This window comes from Orcinus orca, chromosome 1, assembly GCF_937001465.1.
Source record: "Orcinus orca chromosome 1, mOrcOrc1.1, whole genome shotgun sequence".
Taxonomy (NCBI): Eukaryota; Metazoa; Chordata; class Mammalia; order Artiodactyla; family Delphinidae; genus Orcinus; species Orcinus orca.
The window spans coordinates 174,760,094-174,783,923 of record NC_064559.1 but is presented as its reverse complement, the minus strand read 5'-3'; the positions used below and the strand labels follow the sequence as shown (position 1 = coordinate 174,783,923).

Genomic DNA, 23,830 nt, shown 5'->3' with positions numbered 1-23,830 from the left:
CTTGACTTCCTCTTCAGGGGAAGAAGAGAGCCTCTGGTAACCCCAATTCAACCCCAGGACTGATCTTGATTTTTTGGTGCCACGGCGGAGAAGGTTTGGGAGCTTCGGGGTTTTTCAATACCCCAGTCCTCTTCCTTTTGCCCGCCCCCCCGCCCCCCGCGCGCCCAGCCCACCCCTCCATAGCATGAGAACAAAAAGGTGCTTTATTGCAATGTCTTTATTGTATTACTGGAGCAAGTTGGCCAGACTGTCCCCACTTGGGGAAGGTAAAAAACAAAAAGACCAAAAAGTATCTCCCGTCACCTTCCCCCCACCCTCCCCCACAACTGCACAGCAATGTCTGAACACACCTGGTGACAAGAACAATTTGCAAAAGTGGTCTAGGAACTACATTATGAATTGTCCCAACACAAGACATACAGTTGGCTTCCTTGTAAATCTGATATTTTTACGTAACTACATGAATTTTTTTGACTACACCAAAGACAACAGAAGAATAGGTTTTTCACGAGTAACAACAGGGCACCAAAGTCACATGCTGGAGTTTGTAAGGAAACAAGGTTGTCTGTCACAAGTGGCTGGAGTTAGAGCAAGGCTGAGCAGGTGACAGCAGAGGGCCCAGCCAGGCCCCCATCTGGACCCTCTGCTTTGAGGCCACTGAAGCCTCAAACAGATCTACTAAGGAGTCTTAACTGGCAAGAGACCAACTTGAAAAACCAGTAATTGCCCAGATGCAATTCTTGGCCCAAGAGGACCCATGAGGCTGGTTCCTTGCTGCAAGAGGAGACCGGTGGAAGACACCACATTGGCTCTCAGAGCTTCTGCAAAGCACTTGAGGGTCCAAAATGAGCGGGGATTCCATCGAGGCCTGGAGACAGGGTAGGGGCGGTAATCAGAAGTCCTCAACCTTGACCAAATCAGTGGTAAGGACACCACTAGCCTATACAGGCCTGAGGCATGGCCAAGGCTTAGTTAGCATCTATGGCCAGATGGAGACAGAGCATTGTTCTGTGATGAAAGCTCGACCTGGAAAAGATAGGCCTCTGACCAGTGTCCAGCCAGCCCCAAGCTGCTTCCGTGTTGGTGGCCAGCTTCTCTAGCCAGGAAAACAATGAGCCCCTCTGGTCTTGGTCTGTCTCTTTACCCTCTGCCTCACTGAGGCTGCAGTTAAGATGCCGAGAGAGAATCCCAGGGCCCAGATCATGGGATAACACACAGAGCTAGGTTCTGAGGAAGGAGGCCAAGACCTGCTGCCAAGACCATGGAGTAAAAGAGCTGCATACTACCCCTCTAAGTGGTTAGCAGACTGGTCCCTATGCCATTTCCACTGGTCAAGATCAAGCAAATCACATGGCAACTCCTCAGAAAAGATACTTTCCAACTTCTCAAATGATCCCTAGGTCTTAGTTCCCACAAAGCAACAAATTCAGTAATGAAAAACAGGAAAGAAAAAAGTGAAGGAATGTATGACTTAAAAATGAGTAGCCCTTCTCCACAAGCCAGCCCAAGTGTAGATGGTAGATGGCGCTTGCGCTCTCCCTGCACACCCTTAACGCTGCCTGATAAGGAGCAACACATGGTTCATCCTCATTCTCCTTTTCGTTTATTTTAAGAGATATCCAGGACACACTAAATTTTAGTACCAGAAAGAAGGGATTCCTTGCACCCAATCTTGAGCATCTAGCTGCTTAAGCAGGTTCAGCAATCTGGCAATATGGGGAAGGGATTTCAGCTGGCTATCAACTAGTTAAGGGCTTAGGTCAGAACAGTGACACTGGAGGGGGTTTCATTTGTCTGCCTCACCCAATCCTGAAACTGCAACATAACCAAGGAAAAGCCAAAGATATGCCCCTTTTCTTTCTATCTTCACTGTCAGTAACTCTGGAGGTTCTCCCCCAAATTTTTAATCTATTTCTATGTCATGGTCCATTCTAGATCCTGTCACCAAGATAAGTGCTCAGGGAAAGCAAAATTTGTTTCTTTCATCCCCAAAACTAGAGTTTCCCTAGGTGTAAACCTTATTTATTCACCAAGACTCAGATATTGACTTCTGTAGCTCAGCCAGGATGCCTGACTGCACAGCTTTGGGCTCAAACAGCTGACTCATTCGAGCCTATTATGGCTCTAGGATTGGCTCAGAGGCAGCTGGACTCTATTTGTCAAACGAGTGTTGACTGAGGAGGGTGGCGCATAATGGAGGTAGGAGTAGAGGCTGCCTCCAGCTCCATTTGCCCAGCTTCACTCAGCTGGAAGGCTTAAATCACATGAAGCAGAAGATTCCTGGCCTAAAATCAGGGCCACTGGAGCATGAGGACAGTCTGTGCACATCATCTTAATGGCAGGATCACAAAAAAGGCAAAGAAAAAAGCTTCCAGATGGCTTCGGCTAACAGTCTAAACTCCAAGCCATCCCTTCCTCTCCTTGCAGAAGTTTCAGAAACCACTGTATGGAAGCACATGGGTAATGTGGTATGACCCTCGCCCTGGAAACCAGAGCCCTTGGGCCTGTGATTTACTGAAGTCCCTGACCGCAGTCTGGCTCCCTTCCAGCTACAGCCTTAGCCACCTATGGTTCCCCTGGGCCCTACCCAGCAAACGACAGGAGATGACGGGAAATTAAACCATGTTGACTATTTCTGCTGGGCATTTAAACTTGGGGAAGCACATGTAAGAATGTTGTTCTACATCATTATTTGGTATATCAAGCCATCTAAAAGCACTGGATTGCACCTTTTCTTTACTCATACACACAAGTTACAAAGGTTTCAAACAACAGATCATTCTTTAGGCTAAGGAAACACCACACAAGTACCAACTTCATTTTATGATTCAAAGCTCACCAGCCCACGAAAAGAACACTATTCCTCACCTCAGAGAAACAAGGGCAGGGCAAAAGGAGTTACACTGACCAATTTTAGTGTTTGCTAAAACTAACAAAGTCTCTAGTTTTACTTTCAAGTTTTGGTACAGAAGTGTGCATTCAGATACTAGTGCCGCCTTCTTCCATCAGACCTTAGTCTGGCAACAATCGTTTTGCTGGGATCAATTTGGTTTCTAAACATAATGCTTCTTTAAAGGGAGGAGCTACTGAGATGCTGACGCCTAAACGATGTTGGTTAAGTACCTTCGGCTGAAAGTTTTTTACCCATGGATTAAGATTCTTTAAATGAAATCCCAAGCCTCCCCATTTTCCTTTGGTTGTCTTTTTCACCAAATGCCATTCTAGCACCGAACCAAAACCACCGCCTTGTTGGGAGGAAGAAAGAAGGGCCATGCCCCACCACACTCTCAGAGCAACATGGCCTCTCAGAAGAGGACATGGACTCCTCAGAGGCTTCCAGATATAACCCTCACCCCCATCAGGCCTAATGTGTTCTGTTGAGGGTGCCTGGCTAAATAAAAACCCCAATGAAACAGACTTTCCAAAAAACAGCATCTGCTCCCAGCTTCCTATGTCAGTGCAGCGGTGAGTCACAGAGAACCCCAGGCCCTGTATGCCCCCATTCTGGCCGGCTGCTGCTCGGCCTCTCCACTTCACATTCACAGAATCACTTCTTGTGCAAAACAAGCAGTCTACGTAGAAAGAATGCCCTCATAGTCTAATAAAAACTGTATAAAAATCGCTAGAGAGCCACCGCTCTTCCCACTCCCTCTTTATCTGCAGAGCGAGGGCATCTGTGCGTGGACAGGGTAGGCAAGCCTGACGTTGAGGGAGTCATTGTGCTGGACGAGGGATGTCTGCTGGTAGTGGAGCACCAGCTCCTTCAGTGAGCTGTACAGGTTGTAGGGCTCTGCAAAGCCATAGCCCCGAGCAGTGCTGTAGATCACGCAGTGCTTCACTTCCCCATCAGCACTGCAACGATACAACACACAAACACCACAGGGAATTAAGGCAGATAGCAACAGATAAAGGGACCCTAAATGAACAGAAGTCTGAGAGCAGTTGTTCTGCAAAGGAGAAGTAGAAGCTTTTTGTCAATCAAAGCTTGTACGATATCACACCCATGTGTTGCCCCCCCACCCCTACAGACTTGTCACAGAGATACCCTTCATTTCCCAAGACCTGGTAGCTAAAATGGATGGCTGCATTTAATCACTCAGCTCTGGACCCCCATTAGGCAAGAATGCACTGCAGGGGGCAAAACAAACCAAAAAAAAAAAATTAAGTGTGCAAATCAGTGGGTTTTAGAATATTCATAAGGTTGTGCAACAATCACCACTATCTCACTCCCTAAAAAGAAACCATGTATCCATTAGTAGTCACTCTGTATTCCTCCCTCCCCCTAGACCCAGGCAACCACTAACCTACTGTCACTACGGATTTGCCTATTCTGGACATTTCATATAAATGGAATCATACAGTATCACTCAATCTTTTTGGTCTGGCTACGTTCACTTAATACACCATTGTCAAAGTTCTGTGTGGTAGCATGTATTGATACTTCATTTCTCCTCATGGCTGAGTAATATTCTATTGTATGGATATGCCACAATTTGGTTGTCCATTCATCAATTGATGGGACACCTGGATTGTTAACACTTTTTGGCTATAGTGAATAGTCATGTACAAGTTTTTGTATGGACATGGGTTTTCAGTTCTCTTGGATATATACCTATGAGGGGAACTGTTGAGTCATAAGTTAAACTTCTTGGGAATTCCCCAGAGGTCCAGTGGTTAGGACTCAGTGCTTTCACCACCATGGCCCTGGGTTCAATCCCTGGTTGGCGAACTAAGATCCCACAAGGTGCGTGGCATGGCACCCCCCAACCCTGCCAAAAAGAAAGTTAAACTTGAGAAACTGCCGAACTGTTTTCTGAAGTGGTTGCACCATTTTAAATTCCTGCCAGCAGTGTATGAGGGTTCTAATTTCTCCACATCCCTGTCAACACTTGTTATTGTCCATCTCTTTGATTACCATCATCCTTGTAGTATCTCATGGTGGTTTTGATTTACAGTTCCCTAATGACTAATGACATTGAGCATCTTTTCATATGCTTATTGACCATTTATATATCTTCTTTAAAGAAGTGTCTACTTGAATCCTTTGCCCATTTTTAATTGAGGCACTTGTCTTTTTATTGTTAAGAGTTCTTTATATATTAGACACTAGTTGCTTAGATATATGATTTGCAAATATTTCCTTCCATTCTGTGGGTTGTCTTTTTTACTTTCTTGATAGTGTCCTTTGATGCACAAAGTCTTTAATTACGGTGAAGTCCAATTTATCTTTTTCTTTTGTCGTCTGTGTTTTTGATGTGTAAGAGACCACTGCCTAATCCAGAGTCACAAAGATTTATACCTAATCTTTTCTCCTAAGTGTTTTATCTTTTAGCTCTTACATTTAGTTCTATGATACATTTTGGGTTTTTTAAAAAATATTTATTTATTTATTTTTGGCTGGTCGGGTCTTAGTTGCAGCACACGGGATCTTTTTGTTGCAGTGCATGGGCTTCTCTCTAATTGCAGCACGCAGACTCTAGCTGTGGTGCCCGGGCTTAGTTGCCCTGTTGCATGTGGGATCTTAGTTCCCCGACCAGGGATCGAACCCACGTCCCCTGCATTGGAAGGTGGATTCTTAACCACTGGACCACCAGGGAAGTCCCTAAGATACACTTTGAGTTAATTTTTGTATATGGTGTGAGGTAGGGGTCCAACCTCATTCTTCTGCATGTGGCTCACCAGTTGTCCCAGCACCATGTGTTGAAATGACTATTTTTTCCCCTTTGAATGGTCTTGAGACCCTTGTTGAAAACCAACTGACCATAATTGTAAGGGTTTACTTCCTGGCTCTCATTTCTATTCATTGATCTACATGTTTAATCTTATGTTAGTACCTCACAATTTTGATTACTACAGCTTTGTTGTAAGTTGTCAAATTGGGAGGTGTACTTCAACTCTTTTCTATTCTTTCAGGTTATTTTAGCTGTTCTGGATCCCTTGCATTTTCGTATGAATTTTAAGATCGTCCTGACATTTCTGGAAAAAGCCAGCTGGTACTGTCTATGGGGATTACACTGAACACATAGATCAATTTGGGAAGCACTGCCATCCATGAACACGGATGTTTTTCCACTTATTTAGGTTTTCTTTAAGTTCTTTCAATGATGTTTCATAGTTTTCACTGTATAGCTTTTGCATTTTTTTAAGCCTAGGCATTTTTTATGCCATTATAAATAGAATGTCTTCATTTCATTTTCAGATTATTCACTGCTAGTATATAGAAACACAACTGATTTTTGGTATCCTAATCTTTTAACCTGCAACCTTGCTGAACTCATTTACTAGCTCTAATAGTTTACTTCTTCTTTTCCAATCTGGATACCTTTTATTTCTTTTCCTTGCCTAAATGCCCTAGCTAGAACCTTCTGTACAATGATTAGAAGTGGTGAGAGCAGACATCCTTGTCTTCTTCCTCATCTTAAGCATTCAGTCTTTTACCACTAAGTATGATATTAGCTGTGGGTTTTTCATTATCAGGCTGAGGAAGTGCCCTCCTGTTCCTAGTTTATTCAGTGTTTTTTAACATGTAAGAGTGTCAAATGCTTTTTCTGAGTCTACTGAAATAATCAGTAGATTATTGTCAGTTGATTTTTGTCCTTAATTCTATTAATATGGTTTATTACATTGAGTTTTTAATGTTGAACCTCTTGGCATTCCTAAGATGAATTCTACTTAGTCATGGTTTATAATCCTTTTTATATGCTGCTGGAGTTGCTTTGCTAGTGTTTTGTTAAAGAATTTTATGTCTATATTCATAAGGAATATGCCTTCATAAAATGAATTAGGAAGTGTTCTCTCCTATTTTTTGGAAGAGTTTGTGAAGGACTTGTGTTAATTCCTTTTACAATATTTGGTAGAATTCACCAGTGAAGCCAATTTCTTTACTTGTTATAGTTCTATTCAGAATTTCTACTTCCTCTTAAGTCAGTTTTGGTAGTTTGTGTGCTTCCAGGAATTTGTCCATTTCATCTAGGTTGTTTAATTTGTTAGCATATAATTATTCATAGTATTCCATTATTATTATTTTTTTATTTCTGTAAGGACTACAAGTAGCATCCCCTCTTTCATCCTGATTTTAGTAATTTGTGTCTTCTCTCTCTCCCGTGTGTGTATGTGTGTGTGTGTGAGACTTTAACTATTTGTTCATCCCAATTTCTGGTTTCACTGATTTCCTCAATTGTTTCCTTTTTAAAAAAAATTATTTATTTTAGTCTATGTTGGGTCTTCGTTGCTGTGCGCAGGCTTTCTCTAGTTGCGGTGAGCGGGGGCTACTCTTCGTTGTGGTGCGTCATCTTCTCATTGCGGTGGCTTCTCTTGTTGCGGAGCATGGGTTCTAGGTGTGCGGGCTTCAGCAGTTGTGGGTCATGGGCTCTAGAGTGCAGCCTCAGTAGCTGTGGCACACGGGCTTAGTTGCTCTGCAGCACGTGGGATCTTCCCAGACCAGGGCTTGAACCCATGTCCCCTGCATTGGCAGGCGGATTCTTAACCACTGTGCCACCAGGGAAGCCCTCCTCAATTGTTTTCTATTCTCTATTTTATATAATTCAGTTCTAATCTTTATTATTCCCTTACTTTTGCTTGCTTGGGTTTAGTTTGTTCTTCTTTTTTTAGTTTCTTAAGGTGAAAGAAGGGTAGGTTATTGATTTGAGAGCTTTTTTAATATAAATGCTTACAGTTATAAATTTCCCTCTTAGCACTGCTTTAGCTGCATTCCATAAGTTTTGAATTTTGTGTTTCTCTTTTTTTTTTTTTTTCGGTATGTGGGCCTCTCACTGTTGTGGCCTCTCCCGTTGTGGAGCACAGGTTCCAGACGCGCAGGCTCAACAGCCATGGCTCACGGGCCCAGCCGCTCCGCGGCATGTGGGATCTTCCCGGACCGGGGCACGAACCCGTGTCCTCTGCATCGGCAGGCGGACTCTCAACCACTGCGCCACCAGGGAAGCCCCTGTGTTTCTCTTTTTAACTCGAAGTATTTTCTAATTTCCCTTGTTTTCCTTTTTTGATCTACTGATTATTTAGGAGTGTGTTATTTATTGTCCACATTTGTGAATTTCCCAAATTTCCTTATTTTTACTTTCTCATTTCTTTCCATTGTGGTATAGACAACATATTTTGTATGATTTCAACCCTATTTATTGAGACTTGTGGCCTAACCTAGAGTCTAGCCTGTATAATGTTTCATGTGCACTTGAGAAGAATGTGTATTCTGCTGTTGTTAGATGGAGTGTTCTAGAGATGGCTGTTAGGTCTAGTTGTTTTATAGTGTTGTTCAAGTCTTCTGTTTCCTTGTTGATCTAATTGTTCTATCCCTAATCAAATTTCTTACCCCAAATGGCAATAACAATAAGGATCACAAGTGCTCACTACCTAACTCCTTAACCTAGTGAAACACATATATTGTTGGCTCTAGCCTGAGAAGGCTGTAGAGTTAAGCAATTTCTTCTTAGGCTTCTTTATAATGTCATTTACAGAAATTAAAATGGAAAAACAAGTGAGTTTTATGCCTTGACTTCCTACTACATGATCATTTTAATTTTGCTATGAGTCTCCTTAAAAACTGAACTTATTCACATCCCTAACTTCAACAAATGTCCTGAGTAAACTGAGAAATCACTGTAAGCAGGCTTTCAGTAGCTGGAGTGGCTAACAAACAAGTGGAAGTCTGTGATGCCAGACTCTTTTGCTTCCAATCTCTCCAAAAGTGAACCCCAATATGATATATTACTGCAGTTGGTTTTCATAGGCAACAGAAATCCACACTGCTGTGGACTTGGGTCTGATTAAGTCTGTGGCTAAAGGAAGGAGAAGGAGAAAAAGAATACAGCTCCCCAAGATACTCAAGCTGCTCCTTGGTCTCCCAGGAATTAGCTGAGCTGCTGAGGAGCATTTTCCACCAGCCAAGTCTTTAACCCACAGGCTGCCACCCAACGACCTAGATAAGAGTGAGGGACTACTAATGTGCTGGGCTTATTGTCTTCCTTCTTTTTATTGTTCTTAAAAGATCTCAGATCCTGCAAGAGCCATCTTCTCCTGCCATTTCCACTCAAATAAACTTGAGTATCTGAGCCCAGGTCAGAGAGAAATGAAATGTTTCAAGTAGCTCTATCTTTGGATAATACTAATCCAATTCCTGCCTTACTTTTTGCCCATAGATGTCCCACTTTTCAATATCCTTTCAAAGTCCAGTTCAAATGCCACCTCTTCCACAAAATCTCCCAACCCTCTTTCTCCATCAGAATTAGTTCTTCATGCACACAGCCTACTAGTGATACCTATGTCACAGTGATTTTGTTTATCTTGGATATTTAACTGTGAAATGAAGAAAGTGTGGTGCAAAAGAAAACTGCGGGCTTTGAAACCAGGTAAAGTTGGATTCAAACTATGACTGCATGACAGAGACAGACCACTAAGGACAAGATGATCATGTAAAGCACTAAGCATTCCGTTAATATGAGTGTCTTTTGTCTATCGTCACCACTTTGTCCTCTTTGAGGGCAAAATCATTTTGTCATCTTTGCCTTCTGGCATGTCCATCAGCAGCATCATTATCATAATAATATTAGTAGATAACATTTATTTACTATGTTCCAGCACTGATCAAAGTATATTAAATCATATATATTAACTCGAGTAATACTTTAAAAACCCTTAAGTAGATATTATTATTATCCTTATTTTACAAATAAGGAAACTAGGCAAAGAAAGTTTAAGTAACTTACCCTAGGTCACATATCTAGTAAGTGGTAGAGTCAGGATCTGAATCCTGTATATCTGGCCCCAAACCTTGCTCTCATGACCATCATACTGTACCTCCACTCTAGGTATGGTCTTTGTCAATGAAAACAGTTGCCTTTTTAAGGAATATATATACAACACTTTGGCAAAATCTCACTGAGGCATGATTAATTGTCCCCAGAACTTCACTTTCCATTAAAAGGAAAATAGGCTTTTCCAAACAAAGTCATAAGATCATCTTACAGAACACATCCAACATTTTCTATCACAACCTCAACAGAATACTATTTAAGTACAAATTTTAGATAGTTTTTCTTCTGAAGTAAAAACAGTTGTTTAATCAAGCCTTCCTTAGTATGACAATGAAGGCCAAGTTAGGCAAGCAGGAGACTACTAAAGAATTAAGTGATCTTTTCAATTGAAAATCTCAAGTTACTTTTCACAGATACCTAAAGTCCAATAGCAACAATGCAGGGCCTAGTCTGCTTACCATTTAAATTAAAATCCCCGAAATAATTTCAGATGGTATTTCTCTTAAAGCAACTAACTGTTTTCTTTGTACTAATATTAATGGTCTAAGCCATGGTTCCTCATTTTATTGTACTTCAACTAATTTGATCTGAACTTTAGGAGGGGTTGATTTTCTATTAATCAATGAGGAAGTTTTCAAAAGGTTATACCCCCAGAGAAGACTTACACCACAGAGCAAGCATAACATCCTTTCTTGCTACTCTCACGAATTAAGAATGCACCATCAGGTTTCCCATAAAGCAAGTCCTCTGCTTGTACTCGATTGATATCCTCAACAAACCAGGTTTTCTCATCATAATGGGGCAGGTTTTCATCTTCCTCATTGATAAAATAGGTCCTAAAAATTAAATGTTAAAATATTATTCTAACGATCAGTTTACTTATATCTAAAAGCAAATTCACGAATAACACTCTCTTCTAAATCTTAAACCACAAAATGACAAAGTGGAATTGCAATTAGTTGGATTTTTTTTAACAGCTTTATTATTTGCTATTATGCAGAAAGCACAGAATTCACATGTTTCATCCAATAACCTGACACATGAATGTCTGAATGAGCAATGCTTAAGCATCCAGGTTTCATATGGTTCATCAGGTCTTTGAACTCAAGTGCCTATAGGGTATTCTTGAGGCAATTCGATTTAAAGAGGTGCAAAGTTCTTGATTCAAATGTCCTCAAGTAACAAAGAGAACCAGCACTCAGTATGTATTAAGAAGTCCCATGTCTTATCCTGGAAACAAAGCCCTCTGACAGAAAGGTACAGAGAGAACTTACTCAGCAGCATCCTCATTCTTGATTCCCAGCCAGGCATTTAGGCGCTTCTGTCTTACTCCTTTGTGATTGAGCCACCTGCCAGAGGGAAGACACCAGTGTCAGTGTCTATGCAAACTCTGCCTGGACAAACTTCCAGGGTCCAGGAACTTATTTTCCCCAGTCCCACTAAGAATGGCCAGAGATTTCCCTAAACTTGTTTCTCCATTACTTTTCCTTTAACTTTTTGCAAAAAGGCAGAAACACAGAAAGCTACTTGAAATTAGGCACTTCTCTCACTTTTCACTTTCCTTTTCTAGAAGGTTATATAACCACAAGCACACATATACTTGCACTCAAACACAATGGGACACTTGTTTCTGAAATCATTAGTTAGGTGAGCATGGTGTCACATTTGCAATCTCCACTAAACCAGAGTATGCAATCCCTCACTGGCCTACTACTAACTTGAGTTAAATTCTAAAACAGAATTTCAAGGTCTATTTTTGCACCTAAGCAAGCCACAAGAAATTCCGGGTGGCAATCTGAGTAATTAATACAAATCTACTTCATCACCAGGTAAATCACAGTATTTCAAAATATACCAACATTTTAGATGTAAAATGAAATAAACCATTTCATCTCGTTCCGCTGAGATGGACGATGGCCTGAAACTTCAGTGGAGTATAAAAACTCTTTCATTCATCACCATCCTCCAACCAGGCCCCTGATCATTCAGGTGTCATCATAAACATCTCAGGGAAGACTACCCTAAATTGTCCCAACTAAGGCAGTCCACCAGTCACTCTACACTTTTCTTTATTTTATCATCTTCATAGTACTTGCCTGCAATTCATTTTTTTAATGGGTTTTTTTTTTTTTTTTTTTTTGGCCACGCTGCGCGGCTTGTGGGATCTTAGTCCCCAACCAGGGATTGAACCCGGGCCACAGTAGTGAAAGCGCTGAGTCCTAACCACTGGACCACCAGGAAACTCCCTGAAATTCATTATTTTCACTTGGTTATGTTTGTCTCCCCAGCTAAAATGTAAGCTGCTTTAAAGAAAGGGATCTGTCCTGCTCATGGCTATTCCAAATGCTGAAAACAGTGCCAGCACATGGTAGATATTCAATAAATAGTCAGTAAATATCTGTAGGTGGGCCACGTTTAACAAAGTCTTCAGGGTCAACTCCAAGGTCATCTTGTATCTCCCTCTGACCCCAAGTACACTAGATAACTTGGCATCGCACCTAATTTTAAAGTTATTTTAAGACAGATTACACAGCCTTTCTCAATGAGACATGTTCTTCAGTTAACCTGGATTTCATTTTGTATGCTTAGTGAGACTGGAAAACAACTAACATATGATCTTGATAGAATTTATTTAGTAACAAACCCCATCCTACACTATCACTTCTCTTAGCAAAATATCCAGATACCCTCCTCTAAGCACTCTTAACATCCAAAGTTTTCTATCCTTGAAGAACTGATCTTTCCTTTATTAAATAAAGAGACAAGCACACTGGGTAAAAGGCTTAAAATGAACAAACTACACCACATTTTCTCTTGAGTCCCCATTTTCTTGTAAACCACCAACCTCTGTAAACTGAGCTTCCCTTTCTGCCACAAGGAAGTTAAGACACCCAGGAAAATCCAGGCGAAAGAGAAGAATATTTTGGTTCATGCTCCATCTATGATGGTCTCTGCCTTCTGACACAGGCAACTTTTCTAATCTCCCAAAAGTCCATTTCAAATACTACTATATAGTTCTGACTCCTTAAACATCTAATAACAATGCCAGGAACTGACTAGCTTCTAAAAATGATTTTTAAAAAGCTCAAGTAAATTTAGCATGTTAATTCATATTTAACTTACTGTTATTGAGTAATGCCACATATAAAACAGTACATTCTAGGGGGAAAACCTGAACAAAGCATCAAAGACCTGACATCCAATTCTCATTCTGTCACTAACTGTGAGGTTTTTTTCTTTGTTTATTCTAAAAAAGATATGAAGTTGAAGTTACAACATAAATTCAGTTCACATAGGATGAACTTATTTTCTTTATGTTCAATTTTATCTTCAACATAAAATCCCTCATCAAACTATCATTTTGTTTACTGTGTACTATGACATTTCATACTATGACATTTCGCCTAATTTGTATCAGTTAGGGCCTTGGCTAGAAGCAGAAGGCACAGTCAAACTGGTAGTTGAGGAGAGTTTACTATTTACAAAGGTCTTGAGATGTTTTAGAGAAACTCCCTGGGGCTAGCAGTAGTGGGAAGACATAACCTCTCCTAGAACTGAAGAATCAGTTGGAGACAGCAGTGACTTGAACCCAGAGAGTATCGTATGGAGAGTGCCACCTTTGGTAGAGAATGAGGACACAGCCAACTCACTGTGATCACACAGAGAGGAAGCCAGAAAATAAATATTCTTACTTCACTCTCCTCCTGCCCTCTCATCTCCTGCCAGTGCCTCCAAATGGCCAAAACTAATTAGAAGCCAGAGGGCAAATAGATCCGTTTTCTTAGGCACAGAGCAGGGTAGAGAAAGATGAAGAGTAGAAACTGAGAGGGCAAATGGAAAATTCCAGCACACCCTTTGAAATGGATTAGCGGTGTTTTTTTTGAAATGGATTAACTTTAAGTGGACTTTTTTTTCCAGGACCTATTATCCTCAGATAAAGAGATGGCTTCCTGTACTCAAGGAGTGTTTACCCAGCATAAGAGAATGGGACTTTTAATGGCTTATTTAGGATACATTTTAATGTAAGATTAAACTAACTTTTGTAGTCACAATGTGTACCTTTACCGAACAATTACTGACACAGTAATAATATCCTTCAGAATTCCTCATACACACAGCTGCCCCATCTTGCCTCTCCAATTTTACTTTCAGGAAGTTGACTTTCTGGAGCTATGTGTAAGATGACATTTATTCAAATTAAGTTCTATGATATTCAATTTGGATCACAGTTTCAGTCTCCTGAGATCTTTCTGGAGCCTGATATTTTATCATCTATCTGATCAGGTACTTATCCCAGCTTTTTAAAATATGATCAAATAAAATATGATCAGCTGCTAATGATGATCCAATCACTGATAATAATGTTACTTTGGGCGTAGCTGTGGATGGACTGACACACACTACACAGAGCCTACTTTAGGGTGGCAATAAGTCATAGTTTATTAGTCAGGAAGACTAAGTTGTGTTATGGCAAATTATTCTTTATTTTGCATTCAGGTTTATGAATACCAAGAAAAGTAAATGGTAATCATGAAAACTAGCTCCTGATGAAAAAGAATTGCAAATGAACTCCTTTTTTTGAAAAGGAATTTTAAAGGCTTTTAGGGAATTCCCTGGCGGTCCTGTGGTTAGGACTTGTGCTCTCACTGCCGTGGGGCCTGACTGGAGAACTAAGATCCCGCAAGCCACATGGCATGGCCAAAAACTAAAAATAAAGTAAAAATAAATAAAGGATTTTATATTTAAGAAATATTTTATTCTATATTTAAGAAATGAAATTCTGCATTTAGGCATTCAAGAATATTCTAGAAACAGTACATTGGAATCTCAGCAGAAAATCTCAAAAAATCCTTATGGGCTATACAGTGGGAAGTCAGGGAAATGTCCACACGCAAAAGGGACCTGATAAACTAATGACAGTCTCTCGTTGGGTGCTGCAGAATTCCAACCTATTCCAACTTCAACACAGGACCAAAGAGATCATGTTCAGTATCACGCAGCAATACAACCAGTCTCTTTCAGGACTGACTGTACAATTTCAGCATTAGAGCAGATCAAGCCTACCAATCCTAGTATTGTCTTTGTTAGAAACATCAAAGCATGGACTATGGGACAGTGGAAGCAACACTTCCAAAAGAGGCAATGGTTTTGTGTGTCTCCCTAAATATCCTAGCAGGATACAAGCAGGTCATGGCTTATCATTCATGATAAATTCTAAATATAGAGCTAAATTCTCTTATATTTAGCTTACATAACTTGTTAAAGGAACTTTCAAGGTCTAGTTTGCCACCCTTAGTCATGCACCTAGGAATGGTAGGTTTCTTCATATCTCATCACTTTCCAGGGCAAAGAAGTGCTTCCATTCATTCCTTTGGTCCATGGCACAGCCTTCTTGGGCCTTTCTTCAGCTTCATTATATGACCCAAACCATATAAGCATTCCAAGAGCAGACACATCCTGCTTTTACACAAGGGCACCTCCCTGCCTTGCTTCCAAAGCTCTTCTGTATGCTATGTGTACTTCGTTGACTTTTTTTGGCCACAGTAGCAAAATGAAAGATCTCTAGAGAGGAGTGCTACTAAAAATTACTCAGTATAGTGTAGTTATAATTGTTTGCTCCCAAAACAATCACCTTAAATTTTCCTCTACTGAAACTCAACAGCCAATGTTCCAACCTCTAAGCTTGTATTTTATCCCCTCCCTCTTTCTGACACAAAGAAACCCTCAGAGGTCTTTACTCTGTCTCCTCCTGCCAAGAGTTTGAACTGAGTGTGTTACATGCATGAAAGTCACCCATAAACATATTACATAACAGTCTATTATTACCTAGAACTAAACCTAATATATTTTCCTTTCTCATGGATTTTCTCCTTCTATGAAGCAGTCATCTGGCCTAAAACTCTTAATCCACACATCTTGTTCTGATAATATATCTTTCAATCTATATTTAGATAATATTCCTATATCTAGCTAAATCACAGTTTTCCGTCACTCCTCAGGTGTGCCATTTTTCATACCTGCTGTCAACAGTAATATTTCTATTACTTAAATATAGAATCTTATTTCTTAAATATAAAAACCCTTTAACGGACTATTCTGTATACTTCTTTGTAGGCCCCCACTATTAGTGCCCTTGCCTCTGAGGGGTAATTTCTGTTTCTGTGGTTCTTCTATGTAGCCGAAGATTCTGGGTTTTGTGTTTTAGGCACACATTAAGGAATCTGTACCTTTAAAACTCAACCATTTTGCTCATTTGTATGGATTACAGTCTTACCTTCTGACTGGCCCCACACGCTTGACTTCAGGTAGACTCTGATACCGCGACTGCTAACAGGACTGCTTTCCTAAATTCTTACAATCTCACTGGCCAGTTCTCAATGACAAATCTCTTCTTCTACCTCTAAGGTCTCTAGCGCAGTAGGAATCAGGTGGCGGTGGGCCCCTCCCACAGAGTCCCAGAATACTCACACAAGGTGCTGGTCTCGGATCTTGCGCAGCTGGATCAGGTCAGGTTTGATACTGTTCATTTTTTTATCTATTTCCCGGTTGTCCAAAGCTTGTTTCTTCAAATCCTGCTCTAGACGCATTTTGCTATCATGAATCTCACCCAGACGTGATTTTAATTTGTCATAGTTCATCATAATTCTGTGAAAATATTTGACATATTAAGGCTAAAACACGAACCAAGCAGGAGCTTTCCACAGTATGAACACAGCCCTAACACCTGAAGTGTGGTGGACATCTGCTGTTTTTGCCTGGCACATATCCATTCCTACTCTTCTGGGAACAGCACCCTCATGTTCCCTGCCCCCATCTCAGATTCACAGGTGAACATCCATACCACCCAGCCTGGCCAATAAGAGTGTTCCATTCCTGGTGGCGCAGTGATTAAGAATCCGCCTGCCAATGCAGAGGACATGGGTTTGAGCCCTGGTCCAGGAAGATCCCACATGCCCTGGAGCAACTAAGCCTGTGTGCCACAACTATGGAATCCTGCATGCCACAACTACTGAAGCCTGCACGCCCTAGAGCCTGTGCTCAACAAGAGAAGCCACGGCAATGAGAAGCCCACACACCACAATGAAGAGTAGACGCTGCTCACCCAAACTAGAGAAAGCCCATGCGCAGCAACGAAGACCCAATGCAGCCAAAAATTAATTAATTAATTAATTAAAAAAGAAAAAAAAAGAGTGTTCCATTCCATCCTATCCCTGCCTCAGGCCACAATGACTTGTTCAGAAATGGGAATAATACCCAAACTGACCCAATGAGAGTCAAATCTAGGACTCTTACTAGAAATATTGTAAACAGAGATTCTCTCTTTCCACTGGGACTAAGTTGTGAACATGTGATTCTAGGACTCCCAGCAGCTAATATTGCTACCTCGTAGGGAAAGCCTGCCTGAGGATGAAGCCAACACAGAGAAAAACTGAGCCAAAAGACACAGCATGAGGGGAATCCTGATGATCTTGTTTGGGCCCTGGATCCAGCCATGACTGAACAAGTAAAGCTGGGGTACTATGTGAATTAATTGTGGTAATACATGTAAAAGGACTAAACTGTGCCTGGGACATCTTGGTAAGCACTCAGTAGATGACAGCCCTAAGCTTTTCCAGCACACAAAGTTTTGCTGTGCTCTGAATCCTAAGGCAACAACTGTCCACATTACTCATTTGTCACTCAATAATATGTAGTTTTATATTACTATTAAAACATCATCATGATACTTTAACTCCCTTTGCAACTAAACTACAAGTTCTTTTCTATTTCTTCATTATTAGTAATAACTGTCACTTACTGATACCATATGTCAAGATACACACACACACACACACACACACACACCCCTACCTTTCTCTACCATAAATGTGTGTGTGTGTATCACTTAGTCCTCATAGCATTTCAACAAGGTTTTATCCACAGTTTTATGGAGGAAGAAACAGGCTCAGAGAGTTAAGTAACTCACTCAAGGTCACACAGCTAGTAAATGGTTAATATAGCATTTAAGCCCACAGTTTTATTCATTAAGCTATACTGCCTCACAGCACTTAATACTATTCTTAGGCCCACAGAAGTTCACTAACACTTTGGTGCTAATATGAGAAATAATTTTGCTTTTCCCTTGCATGTGATTCATTTTTCTTTATGATCCACTTTTTCACTCCTCAGCCCCATGTTATTTGGCTCATTTTCTAATACTCCACTAAATTTGCTTTGATAAAGGTTCCCAATACTCTTTTAGTTGCCAGATCCAATACTCATGCTTCTCACTCTCTGTGTAATCTCATCCTTAGCAGTTACCATCACCTACAACACTTTGGCCTCCCAAATGCCTTCTGTACTGTGAGTTCCAAATCCAGATAACCAGCTGCCTGCCTCTCAGACAACTCCATTTGGGTTTTCACAGGAACTTCAAAACTCATTGGTTCCAACCCTGAACTCCCCTGATGTACTTCCCGTTTTGGTGAATTACACATCCCTTAGTCACTAATATCAGAAATCTAGGAATTGTCTTTGGCTTCTCCCACACCTGCCAGATCTGGTCAGGCACCAAGTCCTCAGCATTTCTATTAACTACCCCTCCTTTCGTGCCATTGCTCTGGTTCAGGCCTTCACCGTCTTTTAACCTGATGACCACAAAGACGCAATCAGTCACCTGCAACATGCAGGCTGGTCTTCCTGCCAATGGTCTTGCTCTGCCTTCAACTAATTGTCAGACTGCTGCCGTTGGTTTTCAGTTCAACAAATATTCCATGGGCACCACTATGTACTCTCAGGCACCATAAAACCTGCTGGAGCTATCAGGGAAAATAAGCCACCACCCTTACTCTCAACAAGCTCAAAATTCAGTGAGTGTGACTTTCAGTAAATGTTACACTAGGGATCAGGATAGATGCTGTAGGGGTGGGGATAAAAAGCCCCTAAACCAGTCTAGGGAGTCAGGGAAAATTTTCCAGTAAGTTGTATCTAAACCGAGTCCTAAAGGATGAGCCGGGGTCAACAATTTTGGAGGACGGAGAAAGAACACAGAAGAGACAAGGTTCAGCTTGGTGCCATTAGTGGGAACAGCAAGTAATTCCATATGGCAGGACTGTCAAGTTTGAGGGCGTAAAAGCAGACATGTCAGAGATTATTGGAGAAGAAAAGATGTCTCGGGTCACTGATGCACTTGGAGGTATTAGGTAGATTTACCGTTCAATTTCCTTTTCATTCCCCTCTTTCCGAAATCGCTCAATATATTCTTTGCTATGTTGTTCTTGTGTATGACACTGCTCTTCAAATATTTTAATTGTTTCATTAAAAGCTTCAATTGCAGTCCTCTTCATCTGTATTTCCTGTAAAAAAAGAAAACACACACACTTCATTATCTTTGTATTTTTTGTAACCTTAGGCTTAAAACAAATCTTACAATTCTTGTTACGATTCCATATAATATCAAATTAAGGGGACCAAAACAAACCCTTCTACCCGTATTACTTGTATATAAAATACATCATTCAAACCCTAAAATAAAAGAAAAATAACTATTACCTGAAATATAGCTGAGAAACACAGAAAGCCCTCTGAGTTGCTAAGAGAGATTAACCCTGAACATCTTGAAGACAAGGATAAAGTTCTGCCTTTGTAACTAATGTAGTGCTGACCCCCAAAAGGTGCTGAACGAGTGAAGAGACAGAGCAGAGGAGTTCATGCACCAACATGCAAAGCCTTATTTCCAGAAGAGCCCTATAGAGTCTACTTATACTTACTTTCATTTCTAAAGCATGGCGTTTTCTAAACAGATTCATTAGTAGATTAATCTAATTAGAAGCAGAAAATGCAAAGGGGAAGAATAGCTGCTAAAACGAGATGCAGAATAATATGAAAAACTAAAAACTCCACAAAACAGAAGCCCAGGAGGCTAACAGAAGCCCAGGAGGCTAAGCCGTTCACATTGTTCACCACATAGGGTAAGTGGTCCTCCGCATTCCAATGAGCTCTGAATATATTTGTACACTTTAGCTTCTGAATCATGATTCTCCTAAAATCTTCAAAGAGGGTTAAATTTTGTTCAATTTACTTTAGAAAATCAAGAAATATGTGTAAAGATCTAGAAAGATTGCAATCCTGAATGTTTACAATTTTAAAAGTTTTGGTGCTTATGGGATAATTCAACTATTTAGCAATGATTAATTTCAACAAATGATTATTGAGAATCCACTGTTTAGAAAGTACCACCTGGTGTTAAAGAGATTCATAAAACATGGGGCCTGCCCTCCAGGATTCAGAATATACAGGCAAAATAGATTCCTGAACTTTTATAAGGTTTTGTTTCATGTCACGATAGAGGCAATAAAGTGGGGCAATAAAGTTACTTACTGCTTTACAGAGACTTCATGGACGAGGCAACATCTGAGCTAGGTCTTAACTGAGAAGAAAATTCAGCATTGCACATAGAAGGCATGGCATGACATATACATGAAATAATAGTGGATGTTAGGGATCAGCAATTGCTCGGTAGGGCTGGAACATAAGGGGATTAGCAGATATGGGACACTAGAACCTTGTGATGTTTCATACAGCTGAGGTTATATCATACATTATCTCGAATAGTATTGTAAACTTATTGTAATGCCCGTATCTAAATATCTAGCTATAAATTCTACAACTCTCAAATTCTACAACTCTCAAATTATAGTCGTGGCTCCCTTGCAAGGTTAGAAATTACCTATTAAAAGTTCTGGCCCTGTATCTTCAAAGGAAACACCAAAAACTTGACTTTACTGACACTGTTGTGTGTGTTGGTAGGTAGGGCAGCAAAGGAAAAAGTATTTGGTGCTGCTGCCAAAGCAGCAGCTCCCCCTCAAACAACGCCATTATACCTACCACCGAAACTGTAACCCTACCTTTATTTATACCTGCTCTCCTTCTCTTCTCTTTTACCTACATGTGCTCTGGGTCTCACCTCCTTTTCCTTTCTCAGGCACTTCATCTCATCACATCAACTAGCCCCTCTTACAGCATTCACTCCACCAGTTTAAGGTTCCTTCTCATCGGCATACACACAAGTTCAAGTAACACCACTTTGAAAAAAAAAAGTTCCTTAACCTTAATTTCTCTTCCAGTCACAGTTAAGCTTCTTAAAAAAGTTGTTTATATGGGTTCTCTCTCTTTCCTCATCTCTCATTCATACTGCAACTCGCCCTATTCTGGCTTCTGTACTCACCATTCCACAGAGACTGCTCTTTCCAAGGTCACCAATGATCTCATTGCTGAATTCCTGTCTCTAATCCCAAACCATCGCTAAATCCTATCACTTTGCCTCCTAATTATATGTAATCCGGATGCCAAATATCCCCACATACAGCCTATTCTCACCCTGTGCCAACTCTGATTCAGGATACACCATCTCTTCCCATTCACTGGGAAGAATTCGATTACATTAAAGCAATCTAGATTGTATCTAAGATTTCACAGAAAAAAACAGGGAAGGTCTATAACACTTAGAAACACTATGACACAAACAGGGTCAATTCTTTAATCTCCCTTTAACACTCATTGTCACAGCACATCTCCTAAACTGCTAATCACTGGATCCCTTTGGATCCCGCCCTCTCTTCCTCTACCTCCCAAAGCATTAAGCCTCCAAGGCTCTTCTCCGCTCAGCCCCATCTCAGGTGTTGCTGTCAATTCTCACACGGAGGAATTAGCCCTCTTCTAGCTTTGACCTCGTGGCTTTTTTGGTTGCTTCCATCCACCCCCATTCCCAGCTCCCCAACCAGGGATTCCAATTCCAGAACCCAGTCTCTTAGCTGCCCAGAACTCATATTCTGCTGTTAAAGCCCCCATATTACTGGGCATGTGTGCAGCACGTGGAGCTTTCTCTGCTTTCTCCAGTCATGACAAGAAAGCAGAAATGCAGCTCTACACAAACCAAAGCCATATGCAATAGAGGCCATTTTTTCTTGCCTCCATTCACAGGAGGGTTAGCCCTCCCCAAGATTCCAGTCCATACCATGAGTCTGACTTCACACCCTTGACAAGGGTGGAGTGCTTTGGTTCATTATCTTGCATAAATTCATTCAACAAATAATTGAACACTAACTATACGCCAGGCATTATTTGAAGCATTTGGGATATGTAAGTAAACAAACTTAAAGATTTCTGCCCTCCTGGAACTTATAGTTTAGGGGGTTATACAGACAATAAATAATAGAACAAGTAAATAAATTACGTAGTTTTTTAGAAGGTAAGAAGTATTACGGAAAAAGAAAAGTAGAGTGGGAAAGGAGAAGTGAAATGTGAGCTGGAATTTCAAATAAAGTTGTCAAGTGAGCCTCGCTGAGATGACAACATTTGAGCAAAGCCTTGAAGGTGGTGAGGTGGTTGGCCAGGTGCCTATCTCGGGGGAAAGTGTTTCAGGCAAGGAAATGGCTGGTGCAAAGACTCAAAGATAGGCAGCAGGTCTAGTATATTCGCGGAGCCACAAGGAGGCTAGTGTGGCTGGAGTATAGTGGGGAAGAGAGTTATAAGAAATGAGGTCAGAGAGAAAGAGGGACACAGATCATACTGGCATTGTAGAGAGAACTCTGGCTTTCACTCTATGTAAAACGTGGAACCAGAGGTGGGTCTCAAACAAAGGAGTGCTATGATCTTACCTATGTTTTACAAGTATCACCTAGCTGCTATGTTGAGAACTGACCAGGGCAAGGGGAGTATAGATAAGGGCAAGAAGACCAGTTCGGAGGTTTCTGTGATAAATGACTGACAGTGGCTTAGATCAAGGTATTAGCAATGGATGTGGTGAGAAGGAGTAGGATTCTGGGTATATTCTAAAGGTAAAGTCAACAGGAATGCCTGATGGACTGGACGCAACATGTAAAAGAAAGAGACTTCAGGGCGTTTGACCTGAGTAAGAAGAATATTATAATTCTCAACTGAGATGGGGAAAGCAAAGGGTAGAACAGCCTTGACGTGGAATATCAGAGTTCAATTTTGGATATGTTAAGCTTGAGATATCTACTTAAACATCCAAGTGGGGCTGTTGAATAGGCAGTTGAATATATGAGTCTAGAGTTAAAAGAAGTCAGAAGAACCAGAGATAGAATTTTGGGAGTTACTGACATATAGGTGTATGTAAAGGCCATGAGACTCTTTGAGATCACACCAGAGAGTGAATGACTATCCAGAAAGGAGAACAGAACAATGGTCAAAGAGGAGAAATCAGCAAAGAAGACTGAGAAGGAACTACCAGGGAGGTCAAGCTCTCAGCTGTCTCTGCTTATTTCCAGATCCAAAAGTTCCATTTATGATTATTTATTATGGGTTTCTCTTCCACCTCTGATCTATAGAAATAGTCACATTGTTTTTGCATACAGCCATGGGCTTTTAATGTTTATCATTTTTTAGCACGAGATATAACAGTAAAGTACATAAAAAATACACAGCTTAACAAGTTATTATAAAATGAATATCCACTACCAGCACCCCAGAAATTCCCTGTGTATGCTTTCTGGATCACAACTCCCTGCCTTTTCCCACTCTACCTTCCCTGCCTTGGTGATAACATTATCCTGCCCTTTATGATGATCATTTCCTTGTTATTCTTTATGGTTTTACCACTTTATGCTCACAGCCAAAATTAAAAAGTTAACATTTGCTTGGTTTTGTACCTTATAGAATACACTCATATTATATATATATTCTTTTGAATCTTTTACTCAATGTTTTTGTGAGATTAAACATAGTGTTATACATTGCCCTTTAAATAAATATACACACACAATTATAGTAACCCATCATAGTTTTATTTGATGCAGAGGAAAGGGATTAAAGTATGCTATTTTGACTAATGCACATTATATTTAACAAATATTGTCAGAGCACTTTGCACTTTTACAAAATAGGGCCTCATCTCTCCCTCTGTATTTCTAGAGTCAAATATAGTTTCATACCTAGACTAGGTATTCAATAAATGTTCTTGGATGGTTGTGCTAACCTTTTATACCTGATTCTCTCTCTCTCTCTCTCTCACAAACACACATTCACACTCAAATATAGCTGTAGTTGCCAGTATCTGCATC

General features: G+C 40.6%; 1 protein-coding gene across 2 annotated transcripts in view; it reads right to left on the bottom strand.

The window, feature by feature from the left end:
- Window positions 1-202: 202 nt before the first annotated feature.
- The window catches only part of PIK3R3 (phosphoinositide-3-kinase regulatory subunit 3), an 85,325-nt gene continuing 61,697 nt past the window's right edge, over window positions 203-23,830 (bottom strand). For both annotated transcript variants that reach the window (XM_012539060.3, XM_049702598.1), the window contains exons 7-11: window positions 18,960-19,102; window positions 16,236-16,412; window positions 11,042-11,116; window positions 10,433-10,603; window positions 203-3,852 (exon numbers count right to left, since the gene is read on the bottom strand). In XM_012539060.3, coding sequence (XP_012394514.1) covers window positions 3,654-3,852; window positions 10,433-10,603; window positions 11,042-11,116; window positions 16,236-16,412; window positions 18,960-19,102 — 765 coding nt within the window. In that variant the 3' untranslated portion in view covers window positions 203-3,653. The remainder of the gene's footprint in view (window positions 3,853-10,432; window positions 10,604-11,041; window positions 11,117-16,235; window positions 16,413-18,959; window positions 19,103-23,830) is intronic.